Source organism: Larimichthys crocea, chromosome I (assembly GCF_000972845.2).
Source record: "Larimichthys crocea isolate SSNF chromosome I, L_crocea_2.0, whole genome shotgun sequence".
Lineage (NCBI taxonomy): Eukaryota > Metazoa > Chordata > Actinopteri > Sciaenidae > Larimichthys > Larimichthys crocea.
In genome coordinates this window covers 42717596-42732779 of record NC_040011.1, presented here as the reverse complement: position 1 = coordinate 42732779, position 15184 = coordinate 42717596, and the positions used below count along the sequence as shown (strand labels likewise).

The 15184-nt window shown below is 42.6% G+C and overlaps 2 protein-coding genes across 6 annotated transcripts; one reads left to right on the top strand and one right to left on the bottom strand.

The window, feature by feature from the left end:
* Positions 1-32: 32 nt before the first annotated feature.
* pld7 (phospholipase D family, member 7) lies at positions 33-9052 on the bottom strand. 4 transcript variants are annotated; one of them, XM_019255946.2, is made up of 13 exons: positions 8601-9052; positions 7347-7493; positions 4470-5244; positions 4294-4364; positions 3932-4116; positions 3678-3849; positions 3453-3567; positions 3179-3306; positions 2119-2325; positions 1792-1931; positions 1404-1569; positions 1215-1314; positions 33-1133 (listed from the first exon to the last, which is right to left on the bottom strand). In XM_019255946.2, exons 1-13 carry the CDS (start codon positions 8763-8765, stop codon positions 931-933), a joined length of 2574 nt encoding a protein of 857 aa, XP_019111491.2. In that variant the 5' UTR covers positions 8766-9052; the 3' UTR covers positions 33-930. The 4 variants fall into 4 exon arrangements, with proteins under 4 accessions (XP_019111491.2, XP_019111490.2, XP_019111492.2 ...); XM_019255945.2 differs by having other exon boundaries at positions 4294-5244; XM_019255947.2 differs by lacking the exon at positions 8601-9052 and adding an exon at positions 8334-8562 and having other exon boundaries at positions 4294-5244.
* Positions 9053-9276: 224 nt separating this feature from the next.
* Positions 9277-14641, top strand: gpr137 (G protein-coupled receptor 137). Of its 2 annotated transcripts, none has more exons than XM_019255943.2 (8): positions 9277-9765; positions 11055-11519; positions 11756-11805; positions 11889-12120; positions 12462-12611; positions 12759-12884; positions 12992-13110; positions 13629-14641. In XM_019255943.2, exons 2-8 carry the CDS (start codon positions 11139-11141, stop codon positions 13723-13725), a joined length of 1155 nt encoding a protein of 384 aa, XP_019111488.1. In that variant the 5' UTR covers positions 9277-9765; positions 11055-11138; the 3' UTR covers positions 13726-14641. The 2 variants fall into 2 exon arrangements, with proteins under 2 accessions (XP_019111488.1, XP_019111489.1); XM_019255944.2 differs by lacking the exon at positions 9277-9765 and adding an exon at positions 9796-9971.
* The last annotated feature ends 543 nt before the right edge of the window (positions 14642-15184 follow it).

Below are 15184 nucleotides of genomic sequence, written 5' to 3'. Positions count from 1 at the left end.
CTTTGTGGAAAAAAAAAATACTCACATTCTTATTCCAAGCAGAGCATTTTTATTTGTATTTCTTTTTAAAACATGTCTGGAGGGGATCTTTGGTTTATGAGCAGATGCTTGCAAAACTAGTGACATTCATCAGCCTCAGGTGTACTCTGCGTCAAGTACTAACTGGCAAATCTTGCATGCTTACATGCCAAACGAAGATGGTGAACACTGTAAACATTACAACCTGCCAAACATCAACATGTTAGCATTTAGCTCAAAGCATCCCTATGTACTACAGTCTCACAGAGCTGCTTGCGTGACAATTGAGTACCACAAATAAAATCCCATTTTGCTGTTGTACTTCTGTGGCATCGGAGATGGATCTAATCAGATTCAACATGCTCTCAAATATCAACAAAAAAAAGCAGCATTTAGGTCCAAACATATAGTAAACTATAGCTCTGTTGGTGTTCAGAGTTTGGAAGTTTGAACTGATCTGAACAGAAACGAGATGCCGAGCATACAATAAGATAACCCTGGTCATAAGATCACGAGAAAACTGCACAGGTATGTTGAGTAATTATAAAGATCTCCTTTACATTACAGTATCAGACACCAGGCAATGAAAACAAAAAGAAGTAGGCACCAGGAAAATATACAAAATGCTCCAGGCATGAAATTATTTGTACAAAGCGAGTTCCCTTGCGCCTTAACACATGTAAGACATTTGTCCAAACAACAGAGTATAAAAAAACAATACGTTTTAAAACGAAATATAAAAACGCAATTATGTACAAAAAACAAAACAGGCAGCCAGTCGGAAACTTCAATAAAATAAACGTTCATTCACACAGTACAGCAAGCGGATTCTGCATAAAATGAGATTCAAGTGACAGGAGCAAGCAAGACGCTCATCTAGAATGCAATGTGCTTTATTGGACAGCAAACCCGTCAGTGTCGCCCACGCGGGCAGACCTCCACGTCGTCAACAGAGAGCGGGGTGGCATACTGATACGACCAGTCTCTGTGGAAGAGCTCCTCTGCCTGGCTCTGTAGAGTCTGTTGGCCCGCTTTAACCTCAGAGCCGGTCTGGTTCACCACCAAGCCCACACCAGCTGTCTGGGTGAAGTAGTTCTCCGACCAGTTGGACGTCCCTGTGAACACAGAAACACTTCAGTCACTTCAGTTCAAGTCAACGACAGTCGCAGGAACTAATCTAAGTGGTGACAGCATACCTATATAGACCACTCTGTCTGTGACCATGAACTTGGCATGATTGACTCGTGCAAAGGGAATCTTCATCTGCTCCCGCGTTGAAGGCACTTTGAAGACTTTCTGCACAGAATCAAAAACAACAGGGAGTTTAGGATGCATCGCCATGCCGTCACAAGCATCGTGTCAGGAAATAAAGTTTCGCAACGCACCACGTCGATGTCGCAGTTCAGTGGAGGTCTGTTGAGCACCAGCAGGGACTGCAGGAAAGTGAACATGGCGCCAGGTGAGTGCGCCCAACAGCTCACCAGCAGTCTGACCTGAACCCTTCTGGTGCAGGCTGCAGCGCGCAGGGCCGAGTCGATGGCGGGCCAAAACCTGACAGACAGAGAGAGGCCGACACACAGTTTGAGCTCTTTAGCAGGGAGAGCGTTCCAGAAAACAGGTTGACGCTGTCAATATCACAACAAGCTGGTGGGCAAACAGGAAAAACAGACAAACACTTCATGTTTGGACACCTTTAAGAGCATTAGTTCATTTCCAGCAGTTTAACTAGAAAATAAATATAGTTATATATTGTTCTCTTTAGTGGCTCGTCACCTGAGTGGCTCTGTGAACTCAGACAGGGGGAGATAGTCCATAACAGAGATGTGAATATATTCCTGGGCGTCGTCGATGACTGAGAGGATGGTGGAGAGATCGTCTGAGCGTCCGCGGGCTGAGATCTGCGGAGGGGCGCTCTGCAGGAAACAGATAGTGGCACAGGAGGTAAGAAGAGGAAGAGGGCTGTGTCAAAGCTGGATACGAAGCTCAATACACTCCTCGTCTTGTTCACAATGTCAGAAATCATATATCTGTCTTGGTATACATGTAAATATAAGATTACATCGCTCTTAAAGGAAACTTATAGAGTAGTTCTGAACTCACAGACAGGTAGACTTGAGCGGGCACCCCATTGAACTTCAAACGCAGTGGATTCTGGGAGCTGGACAGAGCGGAGAGACGAGCGGGCCAGTACGGTGGCAGCGAGCCGTTGTTGTTTGTGTCGCCGATGCTCCAGTACACCCCGAAGATCCGATAGGCATCCTGAGCCAGGCAGCTGCAGTCCTCAACCGACAGGCCGACCTCCTTCACCTTGGTTCAACAAAGTACACAGGATGCATTAACTGTGACTGTTCATGTGCAAGCGGCGGTGAGATGATCCAGGGCCTGTTCCAGGGAGCAGACTGAATGATTCAACTGAAATTGCAACTTGGGACGTCCTCCGATCTGTTTATTATTATGTTGCAGAATTAAGACGCACTTTATTTTACTCACAGGAATCAGGAGGAAAGTGAAGGCATTAATATCACAGGTGATTAAGTTAATTAGACAATCTGTTGTGCAGCCATCCTTGAAAAGTCTGAAGCTAATCTCAAAACTGCTGCCTCATTGTTGCCCAGCTTCACTTCTGTCAGGCTCACTTCTCTGTCTGGAACATCAGTTGTACAAATCTACTGAGCAGTAATGTAATCAATGAGTGGACAATCATGAACCTCATCATCCCTTCTAAGGAGAAGAATCATGTGCGGTAAGGGGTCCCACTCTTTTGTATTATTTTCAGGACATTTAAGGGTGATACAGTTAGTATGACAGACAGGGATTACACCATACACCGTCTTACTCTCATTCTTTAATTGGATGTTTTTATATCACTATTTTTGTACTATTAACTCTTTCTTTGCCTTTTTTAAAAAAACATTTCTTGTCTTGTTTTAATGCTCTGTCTTCAAAGCCTGTTTTAATAACTTATATTCAACCATATCTGCCTAAACACCAATAGCACAAATAGTAACCTACAGTTTTGCCTGACAAAACTAGACTGAACTTCACACCTTTACACCTATTGAGGTTAAGTAGTACAATTTAACAACAGTCAAGTTTGAGTGGAGTGGATTTTCTTTGGTTACGGACACTAATGCAATGTACATCGTTCTCTCGGTTTTACCTGACTTAAAGAGCGCCAGTCCATGTTAGCGCTACCCAAGTAGAAGTGCTTTTGATCCACCACCCACAGCTTGGTGTGGACGATGCCTCCAGTTACAGCCTTGAGGTCTACCTCTCTGACTTCAGCACCTGAGAGAGAAAAAGAAGAAGAAGACAAAAACATAATGAGAAATTGAAAAATTGATAAGAGAACCTGCAAATGTTGTCGTGTAAAGTTTTTACTTATGATGCACGCAACAGAGAGGCAACACAGTGTGCTCCATATTGTCAGGTACCTGTTGCAGCCAGTTCTGCCGTATCTTGAGTTGAGGTCTGGGGGGCGTTGACGGCGATCTGGAGTTTCACACCTTTGGATTCAAGTTGTTTAAGTTGCTCAAAGACCAATCTTCCCTACAGAATATGAGGAAATAAAACCATTCACATGAGAGGGTTCAAAAACAGGTAAAACAGGCTACAGGTATAATCGCGTCATATGCTGCATCACGAGACAGCGAACTAACCTGAGAGTCTGAAGAGTCCAAATCGCCTTCCCGCAGGGTGAAGTAGAAAGCAGCAATGTGGACCGAGCTATTGGCCTTGTTGAGCAGGTGTAGCCAGCTGTCTGCGATGCTCCGTTCAGGTGGGGGAAAAGAAGGGTAGAGACCTATGGGGATGCTCTCCACCAGATGCACTCTGAATAAAGGAGACCAAACTGAATTCAGTCATCATCAAAGTCACAAATTCCTATTTTTGTCACAGTTGATCATTTCCTTACCGACAATCGGTGCTGCAAGGCTCTGGTAAGCCAAAGCCCTCCAGCATGTGCAGTTCCAGCTGAGCTGCGAGCTGAGCTACAGACCTGGGAAGCCCGTAGTGCCAAACATGTTGGCCAAACCCCCCCAGAAGCAGCAAGGTGGTGGGCAGGAAGAAGCAGAGGGTGAAGCTGGAGCAGCCGGAGCGCTACAAAACAAGGGAAGGACAATTTTAACTGAACAAATGGGTTCGGTTACGATCATGGAACACTTTAGGATTGTGCTGCATGCCACAGCTGTTACTGCAGGGCGTGGTGGGATTCCTTTTTATATGACACACTGTGCTAAGAACACAGTGTGACTGTTATTAGCTGTTATAACTAACCTTAGTTGACTGGCTTGAGCTAGCTTTAGCAGGCTTCTCTGGTGCCACTTCATCAGCGCTGGCTCTTTTCTCTGCGAGATTCAAAGACTCCGACTGGATTAGAAGTGGTTCATGATGCTCCTTCACCTCCCCTGAATCATGGCACTTAGACTTTTCATCAGCCAAGTCATCCTCACCTTCCACATCCGATGAAGATCTACTGTCCTTTGATTCAAGTAAATTCATAGGCTCCCTTTCCCACGGTGGCTCTTCATCCATAATCGCCTTCTCTTTGCTAATCACGGTTGTGTGATGGATCTCTGGCTTCTCTATATCTCCAGCTGCATCGAGGACATCCTTTCTTTTAAGCGCAGTGTACTTCTCTTCCGAGTCTTCTGGTGGCTTCTGGTCGATAGTGCCATTGCGTGGACGCTCAGATATGGGGGCATCTTGTACGGTGTCAGCTTCTAACGTTTTGCTCTTGTCTTGTTCTGGTAGATTTTGCTGCAAGCCTTGCTCTGGTCTGAGGGCAGGCCTGGGGCTTACAGTCATAAGAGGGCTCTGCACAGACTCAGACAAACTCCAGGCCTTAGGTGAAGTAATTAGCGATCTATGGGATGCTGCAGCAGTGTGTTCTGTTCCTATGAATGCAGAAGGGCCTTCGAAGCCGATTTTAGGGACGCGGACCGATGGCACAGGGAGCGCCTTTTCTCTGACCTCGGGCGGCTTGGACTTGGCGGCCTCCACGCTCCCACTTACAGCTTTTTCTGAAAGATGAGCTACGTGGACGGGGGTATCTTTTTTGGGAACGGGCAGCTCCGTGTTCTGGGCAGGTCGTTTATGGAAAGTAGGGATTCGGGAGACGGGTTTCCCACCTTTGCGGTTCATGTCTTCTTTGTCCTCAAACTCTGCTTTTGCGGCCTTGTCGTCACCCTCGAGGCGGTCTAGCACAACGCTGCAATGCTTCAGTTTCTGTGGAAGACATAACTTTATCAGGAAAACATGCATCTGATGTGTGCGACCTATCACCATATACACATTAGTTCTAACACAGACTGCCTCATGACAATACTCTTAGTTACAAACTCAGTATCATGTAGCCTTTTGTACCTTGCCTTAATACTGTTAAATACACTGTATATTACCTCTGAGACGCGTCTGTAGCTCTGCCGTAGTTAGACTAGTCACACCTATTCAAATGAGCTCCCCTGTCTGATCCGCCTCAGCACGGCCACAACACGAGGTTAACAAAGTGTCCTGGATGTCTGCCTGTATTTGTTTATGAAGATTAAATTGAATGTTGCCATGGCTACAGCATCATTTAACAATACTGCTTTCCATAAGTATACTGATCATCATTCCATGGCAACCATATTTTAGTGTTTTTAACAGACACAGAGGGTGATTCAGCAGCCAGCCGGCTGATCATATTTCTGTGGATGCTCTATTATCTATCTAACTCAGTGTGTACTTAATATGTATGTGAATGCAACTGAATGTCTGTCACTAGTTTTCTTTAGATTTTGTTCTTGTTTTTATGTTTCATTGCCTGAAACAATATTTATTTTTCTCACAAGACATTGTTACAGTAGGAAAACATCACGTGTAAATGATATAACATTTTAGGAGGGTTCAGTTTCTGTGCCCTGGTGTGCATGCTGGCTCGCTGTCCTGACACCTGATAGGCCTGACACCTGAATACAGGAGAGCATCGTTAACATCATTAGAGACACCTGTGCTGTTCCAGCTATAACAAAGCAAACAGAACCCTAATTAGTATCACTGGTAACACCTGTGTTTACCTACTATGTGAAAAAGGACTATTTTGATGCTGACGCACCAAATTTTATTCAAAAAAATAAAAATAAGAGTGATATGATATACTGACTGGGACATTTTGTGTTAAATAATAAGCTATGTAATGTAACAAAATATGTTTTTAAGTTACCTGACACCTGCCCCATCTGCCAGCCTGCCCAGTGAATACAGATATATCATCAGAAAGCTAGTTCTACTGAAGCTTATGAAATCCACCTTTTTTAGAACAATGGACCACCTACAAAAGCCGGGTGGTCTGAATGGCGTAGAAACAAGCTGGTAAATAAGAAACAAAACTACAATGATCTGACAGAGAAAAACCAAAACAGCACAGACACACACATGCAGCTGAAAAGCTGTGTGGCTTCTCCAGTTGCTATAGTTGACCTGTGACTCCCCTGTGTAGACTAGTGACCACTGTAATTACCTTCCTATGTGACCAGGTAACATAGCAACAACAGTATGTGTATATAAATATAGAAAACTGTAAACTATAGTAAAAGTAATGTGATGTCTAATAAAGTATCTAAAGCTGCTGTTATCTTTGTTGTTAGAATCGTGCTTGATAATAAAACGTTTATTTTTCAACTGTAAAATTTACATTGGCTTCAAAACTCCAATATTGGTTGAGCTCTTCTCTTTATAAAGTAAATATTTAAAAAGCCTCTTAAAAAGGGTCCAGTGTCACTGATTGAAACCCCCTCGCCTCACCTTCTCCTTCCTAGGGTGAAGGAGAAACTATGGTGGCTTTGTTATATGTGAAAAACACAAAAGGCCATATCTAGAGCGAGTGTTAAAGTTTGTCTGTTCATATATACACTAAATATATTATAGTACACAGAAGGGGGCCTGTAGCATGTGTAGATATATTGATATTGATTCTTATTTTCAGGTGATTATATGTGAAATAAACACATAGTTATGCATGTTATATTTCAAATGTGACACACTGAACCTTTATCTCATAGGCTTAATAAATAAATAAATAACTTTTAGTTGTCTTCAAGTAGCAGGCTAAAAAAAAGGGGGGATTACAACACTTCCACACTAGCCTGACAAAATTTCCTGCTGATGATTACATGCTGCACAGACACAGGGTGTGATTTCTCTCACCACATTGCTGCATGAATAAGAAGAGTTGTGCCCCACCCATGTATCCTATCCTACTGTCAGACAGTTAAATCTGTGCTTTTCCGGCCTGTACGCCAGCATTTATCAGGAAGAGGTGTGTTTGTTTGGGGTGAATTATAGACTACCGTGACATCAGCCTCCTCAGCACTTTCCTCCTCCTCCTGCTCCTCCTCCTCCTCCATCTGCTGCTGCTGCTGCTCCTCAGCCTGGGGACGTTGATGTATCTCCATCACTTGGCTCTGGACAGACTCAGAGTCTGACTCATCTGAGTCCTGACAGGACAACAAGTCACAGTTAACACGGAGGAAACGGCACCAACGGTAGATAGATAGATAGATAGATAGATAGATAGATAGATAGATTACAGTGCAGCAGCAGCATTGCACACGGTGACGATAGACAACAACTTAAGAATAAAAATATAAAGAACTAGTAAATAAAATATATTGTACAAAAGTATATGCAGAAAATTGGCAGTGTTGACTTAGTGCAATATAAGAAAGAAGAAATGTGCCATGTGTGTTACTGTGTGAATAGTATATGTTGCACATTTAATCTGCAGCCTGCATCATGTAAAACGATATTAAATGTATATATTTTATTTCTTAGAGGGGAGGAAAGCATTGGAGGCATGTTTATTTCTTATTTGAAATGCTTTTCTCTAAAGGAAGATGACGGATTATTCACGTTTTGGACTGGAAAACAAACACATGTTACTGCCCTGTAATGTTTATCTCATCTAAGATGTGCCTTATTGTGTGCTAGGTTAGTTTTGCACCTGTGTTATATATTTTGTTGTAATGTGATTGTTTATTCTGAAAATGAATAAACACACACTTGTTTTTATATATATTCTAATCTTCTACATATGGGTATATATATCAAAATAGCAATAGTAAATACAATTTATTGTACAAAAGTATATACAGCAAATTGGCAGTGTTGATTTGGTGCAAAGTAAGAAAGGAGAAATGTGCAATGTGTGTTATTGTGTGAATAGTATGTGTTGCATATTTAATCTGCAGCGCGCATCGTGTAAAACGATATTAAATGTATATATTTTCTAATCTTCTACATACAGAAACAGCATCAGGCTGGTCAGACAGACTTACCATGGTGCAGTGACTCGCTAGGTGACGTTAGTAACTTCAGCTCACGGTGCTATAAGCAAGCTAAGCGAATATTACACACGCTAAAGTACTAATAGGATATATAAATACACGATAGTTTATAGTAGTTTGTATATAATCCTCCTGTTTGCTGGTTTCCCCTCCGGTTAGCCTGCTAACGTCCACGCTGCTGCTGCTACGTGGCCGCCTGTGAAGTTTTCACCAGCGGAGGAAGAGGAGGCGGAAAAGCTGAGTAATAAAAATACCCACCTCGTACGTAAAGCGGGTCGTCCCGTGCGGGCGGGTCGACCGCCTCAGACTCCCCGGTGTTGGTGGTGGTGTTGTTGTTGTTGTTGCTGTGTCCACCTCCGCCGCCGCCTCCTCCTCCGCCTGGCTCGGGTGTATGGACTTTCTGGACCGCAGCACCATCGGCATCTCTGCGTCGCTTTTAAAAAACGAAGCAACGAAACAAACCGTCACGACGACATTAACGGACGGGCCGGCGCGTGAGCAGCAGCAGCAGCTTAGTCACACTGTAGTCTCGTGAGCCTATTGTGACAAAAACACGCTGGATTTACGCGATAAAACTGGCTAAATTTATATTAAAATAACAATAATTTGTTTGTTTAATCTGACTGCAATGCGGCGTCAGTCTGCGGATAAGTAAACAACAACTTGAAGTAACCGCGATTTCCTGTCGCCGCTGATTGGCGGTTGGAATCAAAACATTAGGCCCCGCCCATCAGACGTTACTCACGTCACACGACAAGGAAACGAGGGAATCGATGGGAAGTCCAGCTCTTTTTTAGAGAGTCGGATCATTTGACTCAGAATTTTTTTTTTTTTGACATTCAACTTTTACATTCACAATGTAGTGAGCACATATCCCCTGTCCTGGCGTTACTACACTGGTTACCGGTTGCTTTCAATTCAATTCAATTCAATTCAAGAGTTTATTGTCATTGTCCAAAGGCAACGAAATTGTGTGTGGAGCACAACACGGAACAGTAGTTAGATAGTTAGTTAGAAGTTAGAGGTGCCAGTGCCCCCCTCTCCAGTTCCCCTTAAAGTGCAAAGTGACAAGATAAAGTGACATTTGTCATTTGCTGCTTCTTTTTCCAGTTATCACTCATTCCTTCTCTCTCATTTCTTTACTCCTCTACCACTACACTGTCAGGCTTTTTTTGAAGTGTCTTGACCCCCTGTCCTTCTTTCATATTATGGTATAATCCTAGTCTGTTTTTGCCGCAATTGGCTCCATCCATTGCATGGATTCTGAGCAGGAGCAGCTGAAGATTCGTCTCTTCCCGACTCTTCAACTCACTTTGAAGAATCGGCTTCTAGAGCCGGCTCGTTCACGAACGACACATCACTAAAACAAGGGATTACCGTCGTCCGCTGTGTATCCTGGAGCTGGACGTCCACTTAAAATAAGGTCTGTTGACGCTATTATTAAATGTTTACACAAGGCTTAAAGATTTCACGATGTTATGAGCAAGAAAAGGTTAAAAAAACAAAAACAGCGGAGTAGCTGACTTTAGTTTCAGTCGCTGAGCAGTCTAAACGGGGAACAGACCGGTTGTTTATGTTCCAAAGAGCGGCGTAAAGACGCACAGCAAGCGGGTTCAATGAGCTCCAAAGGTCGGTGAGGAATACCCAGAGGCTTCATGGACACATAGGATAATATACAACCACATAGTCTTACAAACATTACATTATTTAAGCTTGTGACTTGATATCTCTGGAGCTCATATGTCATTGTAAGTATGTCATGGGGTTGTTGTTACATTGTCAGTAATGCTAAACACGTTTTTTTAAAAGTCAGATTTCTTTTTAATTTAATATTTGTGCTGAGATACTAAAAAAGAAAAAACACCTGAAAATGAAAGTAAGCCTGACTTCTTCTTCCACACAACATAACAGCCAAACAACTCAGGAAGGATAAGATTTGACTTAATGTACTGATAAATATACATAATTTGTGTCATAGCAGTAATTTGTTTAGTTGGTCTGGGTGGATAAATTATTCTGTTGGGTTTCTATTTTCACTAACAGTCCCAACATATATCATGACAAAGCACATTCTTTGGAAAACCCAGTCACTGTAACTGTAGTAGTATGTAGTGTATGTAGTTGTCAACTTTGTTTTTTTAATGAATAAATTCTCTAATTTAAACATATATCTATGTATCTGTAGATAGATAGATAGATAGATAGATAGATAGATAGATAGATAGATAGATAGATAGATAGATGGAGATATATGTATTGTTTTATGGCTTTGTTGTAAAGCACTTTTTGTACCGTTCGGCTATTGTAAAGGGCTATACAAATAAACTTGATTTGATTTTGATTTGAGATCTATTAGGGGGCAGCAGTAGCTCAGTCCATAGAGGCTTGGCTATGTGTGTGCATGTCCTTGCATGTGTGTTCTGGGTTAAAAAGTGAGTGAAAAAAGAATTTCTCTGTTGAAGGATTAATAAAGTATCTATCTATCTATCTATCTATCTATCTATCTATCTATCTATCTATCTATCTATCTATCTATCTTTGGGTTGTGGCCGAAAAAATATATATTTGAGGACATCACTTTGGGCTTTGATCAACATTTTCAAACCAAACAATTAATCGATTATTCGAGGAAATGATCCGCAGTTGAATCCATTCTGAAAGTGATTGTTAGTTTCAGCCCCTTCCTCTGTGATTCTGTTTCTCTTTCTTCAGGTCTCCCATGTGAACCCTTCGAGCTGAGAGGAGAAGCGTTTCCTCCGTGACGATGGACAGTTAGTCAGTCCTGTCCGTGCTCCAATGGAAGCTCCCGTCACAGCTGCCCCCTCTCCCAACTTTTCCACACTTCCTCCCCCGTTCCCCCTGCAACCAGCCATCGCCCCCTCGGTCCAGCTCGGCTTCACCGTCTTCTACACCACTCTGTATGCCGGACTGTTTCTGGTGGTGTACGTCCAGCTCTGGCTTCTGTACTTCTACAGACACAAAAGATGGAGTTACCAGAGTGTCTTTCTGTTCCTCTGCCTGCTCTGGGCCGCTCTACGCACCACCCTGTTCTCCTTTTACTTCCATAACGCCCTGGAGGCCAACCACCTACCTGTTGTAGCCTACTGGCTGCTGTACTGCTTCCCTGTCTGTCTGCAGTTCTTCACGCTCAGCCTTATCAACCTGTATTTTACTAAGGTAAGACTGGGGAGAACGAGACAGTGGGTTTCTCTCTTACAGCTGCAATGTGGAGGGAAATACTCCCCTTATAAAGTGACAAAAAGATTGTAGAAATATGCAACCATAGTGAAAGAAAGACTTCATTGAATAAGAAAAATCAAGGCAGGGGAATTCCATTCGATGCACTTTTTCTTTCAGTTTCATGCTCTGATTTTTCCGTTAACTCTGTTGCTTATGTCTCACTTGTACTGCAGGTGTTACTCAAAGTGAGAGAGATTTATAACTCAGAGGTGGACAAAAGACTGTAAGTGTCACTCTACAGTACATACGTTTTACTGTTTCGAGTTTCTGTCCTTGAACCCTGATTCTAGTTCTGTTCTTCCTCAGGTGGCTGGCACGATGCGTGTACGCCGCACTGAGCGCCGTGTTCCTTTGCGTCAACGTGGTCTGCGCCGCTCTCAGAGACGGCGGCGGGTCGGGGAAGCAGACCTGGAATTTGGTCCTTGTTCGAGTTCTAGTCAACGACTCGCTCTTCATCCTGGAAGCGGTGTTACTGGCCGCCTTGCTGCTGCTCCTGACCAGACACTCGCACTCTACCAGCCCCTACCTGATCAGCAAGGTGTGCTAAGTGACCTCAGGAAGAAATAATTTGACATCACAACAACATCATCAGGGTTATCTCAGCTTGGGCTTGACTACACATTTATAACAGCATTGCAAAGTCTGAAGCTTAAAACACATCTGTCAAATGAAGGTTTATATTGAGTCGCATTATGGGAATTGTAGGAACCTTAAGGTCGGGATATCTCAGCATCTGTTGCATCTGTTACAGTCATTCTTTTATTAATGTGACTTTATGCAAGGAGGTACAAATCCGCCCTTAAATATAATCTGCTTCCTACCCTCCTCTGTAATTCTGATGCCAACTCTTCCTTCTTATTTATTTTTTTATGTGACCAGGGGACCACAGTGTGGCGTACGGCCGCACTGGGAGCTGGAGTGATCTTGTTGTTTGCCAGTCGAGGCTGTTACAACCTGACAGTCCTCATCCTGTCTCAAACCCAACGAGTGGAGTCATTCAACTTTGACTGGTACAACGTCTCTGACCAGGTATTTACGAGTTGAAGCGCACTCAGCCAACGCCGTTCAAGGCAGCAGTAATGGTTGTCAGTATTTTCATATCTCAGAGCATCGTGACGAGGTTGTAAAATGCCAGTAAACTAAGAGATAACAATGTGTGTGTGTGTGTGCCTGTAGGCTGACTTGCGTAATGAACTGGGTGACAGAGGATACCTGGCCTTCGGCATCATCCTCTTCATATGGGAGCTGCTCCCGACCAGTTTGCTCATCCTCATCTTCAGAGTTCGCCGGCCGACTCAAGAGGTATTCAGGACACAAACTGTGCACCAAGCTAAATACGGACATTAAAAAAAAAAGAAACATGACGCAGGATGTGTAAAGTGACGTCAACCTGTTTCTGATTCTCACAGAGCAGCAGCATGGCCATCAGCAACAGGGTCCTACCTCGGCCGTATTTCTTCGATGACCCTCAAGGTAGCGATGAGGATGCACCTGTTCCGTGGGCACGCAGTTCACATTCACAGGCGAGGTAATTAACATCATATTAGACTCACATGCAGTGTACAGATACAATAATATGAAAAAAATATGACCATCACAGTTTCTTAGAGTTTAAATGGCTTGTTTTGTGTAACCAAGAGTCACTTAACTATTATAGAAAAGATGCAACCAGGAATGTATTTGTCAGTCTTGCTCAACAAATGTCTGAAACAATTAACTGATTAATCAAAACTGTTGCAGATTATTTCCCCATTGGCTGATTAATCGATTCATTGTTTCAGGTGTAATGTTATATCATCGTAAATTGAATATTTTGGGGGTTTTTGGACAAAACAAGACATTTGAAGACATGATGATGAACATTTTACAGACCAAACGAGTCGAGAAAATAGTTGGCAGATTGATCGCTGATTGAAAAAAGCTCCTCCGGGTTGTTACTTCATGCAGGTTTTAGAATATATATCTTAATCTGATATGCCTGGAGCAGATTAATGAAGTGCTTTTGTCTGACAGCTGTCATCTGTTGCTCTTCTCGTTCTCTTTCAGCTGGTACGGTTCAGAGACCGCTCCACTCCTGTTTGCCAGCAATATTCCGAACCAGAACCTCCAGCACCACTCACTCTACTCCACCCCCCAGAACTAACCCTCACTCCTCCCTCACTCCTCCCCACTCACCGCTATCAGGACCACCGTGTCCTCAATGTGGTTCATCTCAATGACAAACCGCACACAACCACCAGCCCAAAATAACTCCCCCCTCTGTCAGCATTTTTTTTGCACTGAAAAACTCAGGAAGTCGCCACCAAACAGTGAATTTTTGCACCTTGAAGTTTTGGATCAGAGAAAATATATATTTAAATCTTTCTCAGCTCAAAAAAGGGAACAGACTTGGCGGGAAAAGGCTTGGCAGTCGACCAAAATAAACGACCAAATATTGTGCTTGGTGAGCTCCTTGTGAAGGTTAAACTGACATAGTCACAGTTTGTTAGCTGCTTTTAAATAAGTCATCATCTCGTTGTTGATTAAAAATCATTCATTAGTAACTTCATTAGTATCCCTTAACATAGCTTATAAGATTGCAGCATGTGGTAACCCCCGGTAACAGCAGTCGCTGCTGAAAATATGAATGATCATGTTTCTTTTGGTGTTCGGTAAAGTCTTAGGACGCCTTTATTAAATGATTCCACACCAGCAGGTTCTCTTTTCTACTGTCAGACCTAAACATGACTGCATTTAGGTTTCATAAAGTTGAATGATGGTTTATATTTTTAAGCTTCTTTTCAGGCCAACGTCCGCTTTGCTTTTGATTTTTTGCGTGTCACGTTTGCAGTTTTCAAAACTTTGTTGATTTTTCCTGTGTAATTGTGTTTTGATGTAAGTTTAACTTATTTTATAACTACCTTTTCATTGTACTGAAAAAAAATCAAATTTTATTCCTCTTTTATGTTTTTACTGGACGCAGGCTTCCTCACAGTGAGTCACTCACCCGTGACTTTGACTTTTCCACATGACTGATATTTACTGTGTAAACAACAAACCAATAAAAACATCCAAATGAGCTTGCCTAGCCTGTTGCTATGCAGAAAAGGTATGCAGGGAAAGAGTGTTGTGTCGCCAAAGCATTTACAACAAACTGTACTTACTAAGTGACGACTGTTTTTAGATTTTTAAATGTTTTATTCGTTGAACTTCAAGTCTACTTTTATTATTACTGGTTTTAGATTATTTTACACGTTTGTGATTTCTGTATTGTTTCCAAGTTTAGCTTCCAACAAAGAGTAAGAGATGTAATTCAGTACTATCCATTCATCTTTATCAGGGTCACGGCCGGCTGGAGCCAATCACAGCTGACAGTGGACAGGTCACCAGCTCATCACCGGGCACACAGAGACAATCAGCTATTCACACTCACACCTACAGCCAATTAAGCGTCACCAATTGACCTGTTAGGCGTCTTTGGACAAAGGCACGGGGAGAACGTGCAAGCTCCACACCCATAACTTATGAAACTAAAAATAACTGATTGGTACATTAAGAAGAAAAAAAAAATCAAACATATGGGGAATAAAGTTCTCACTAATAAATGAACACAGAATTTAAAT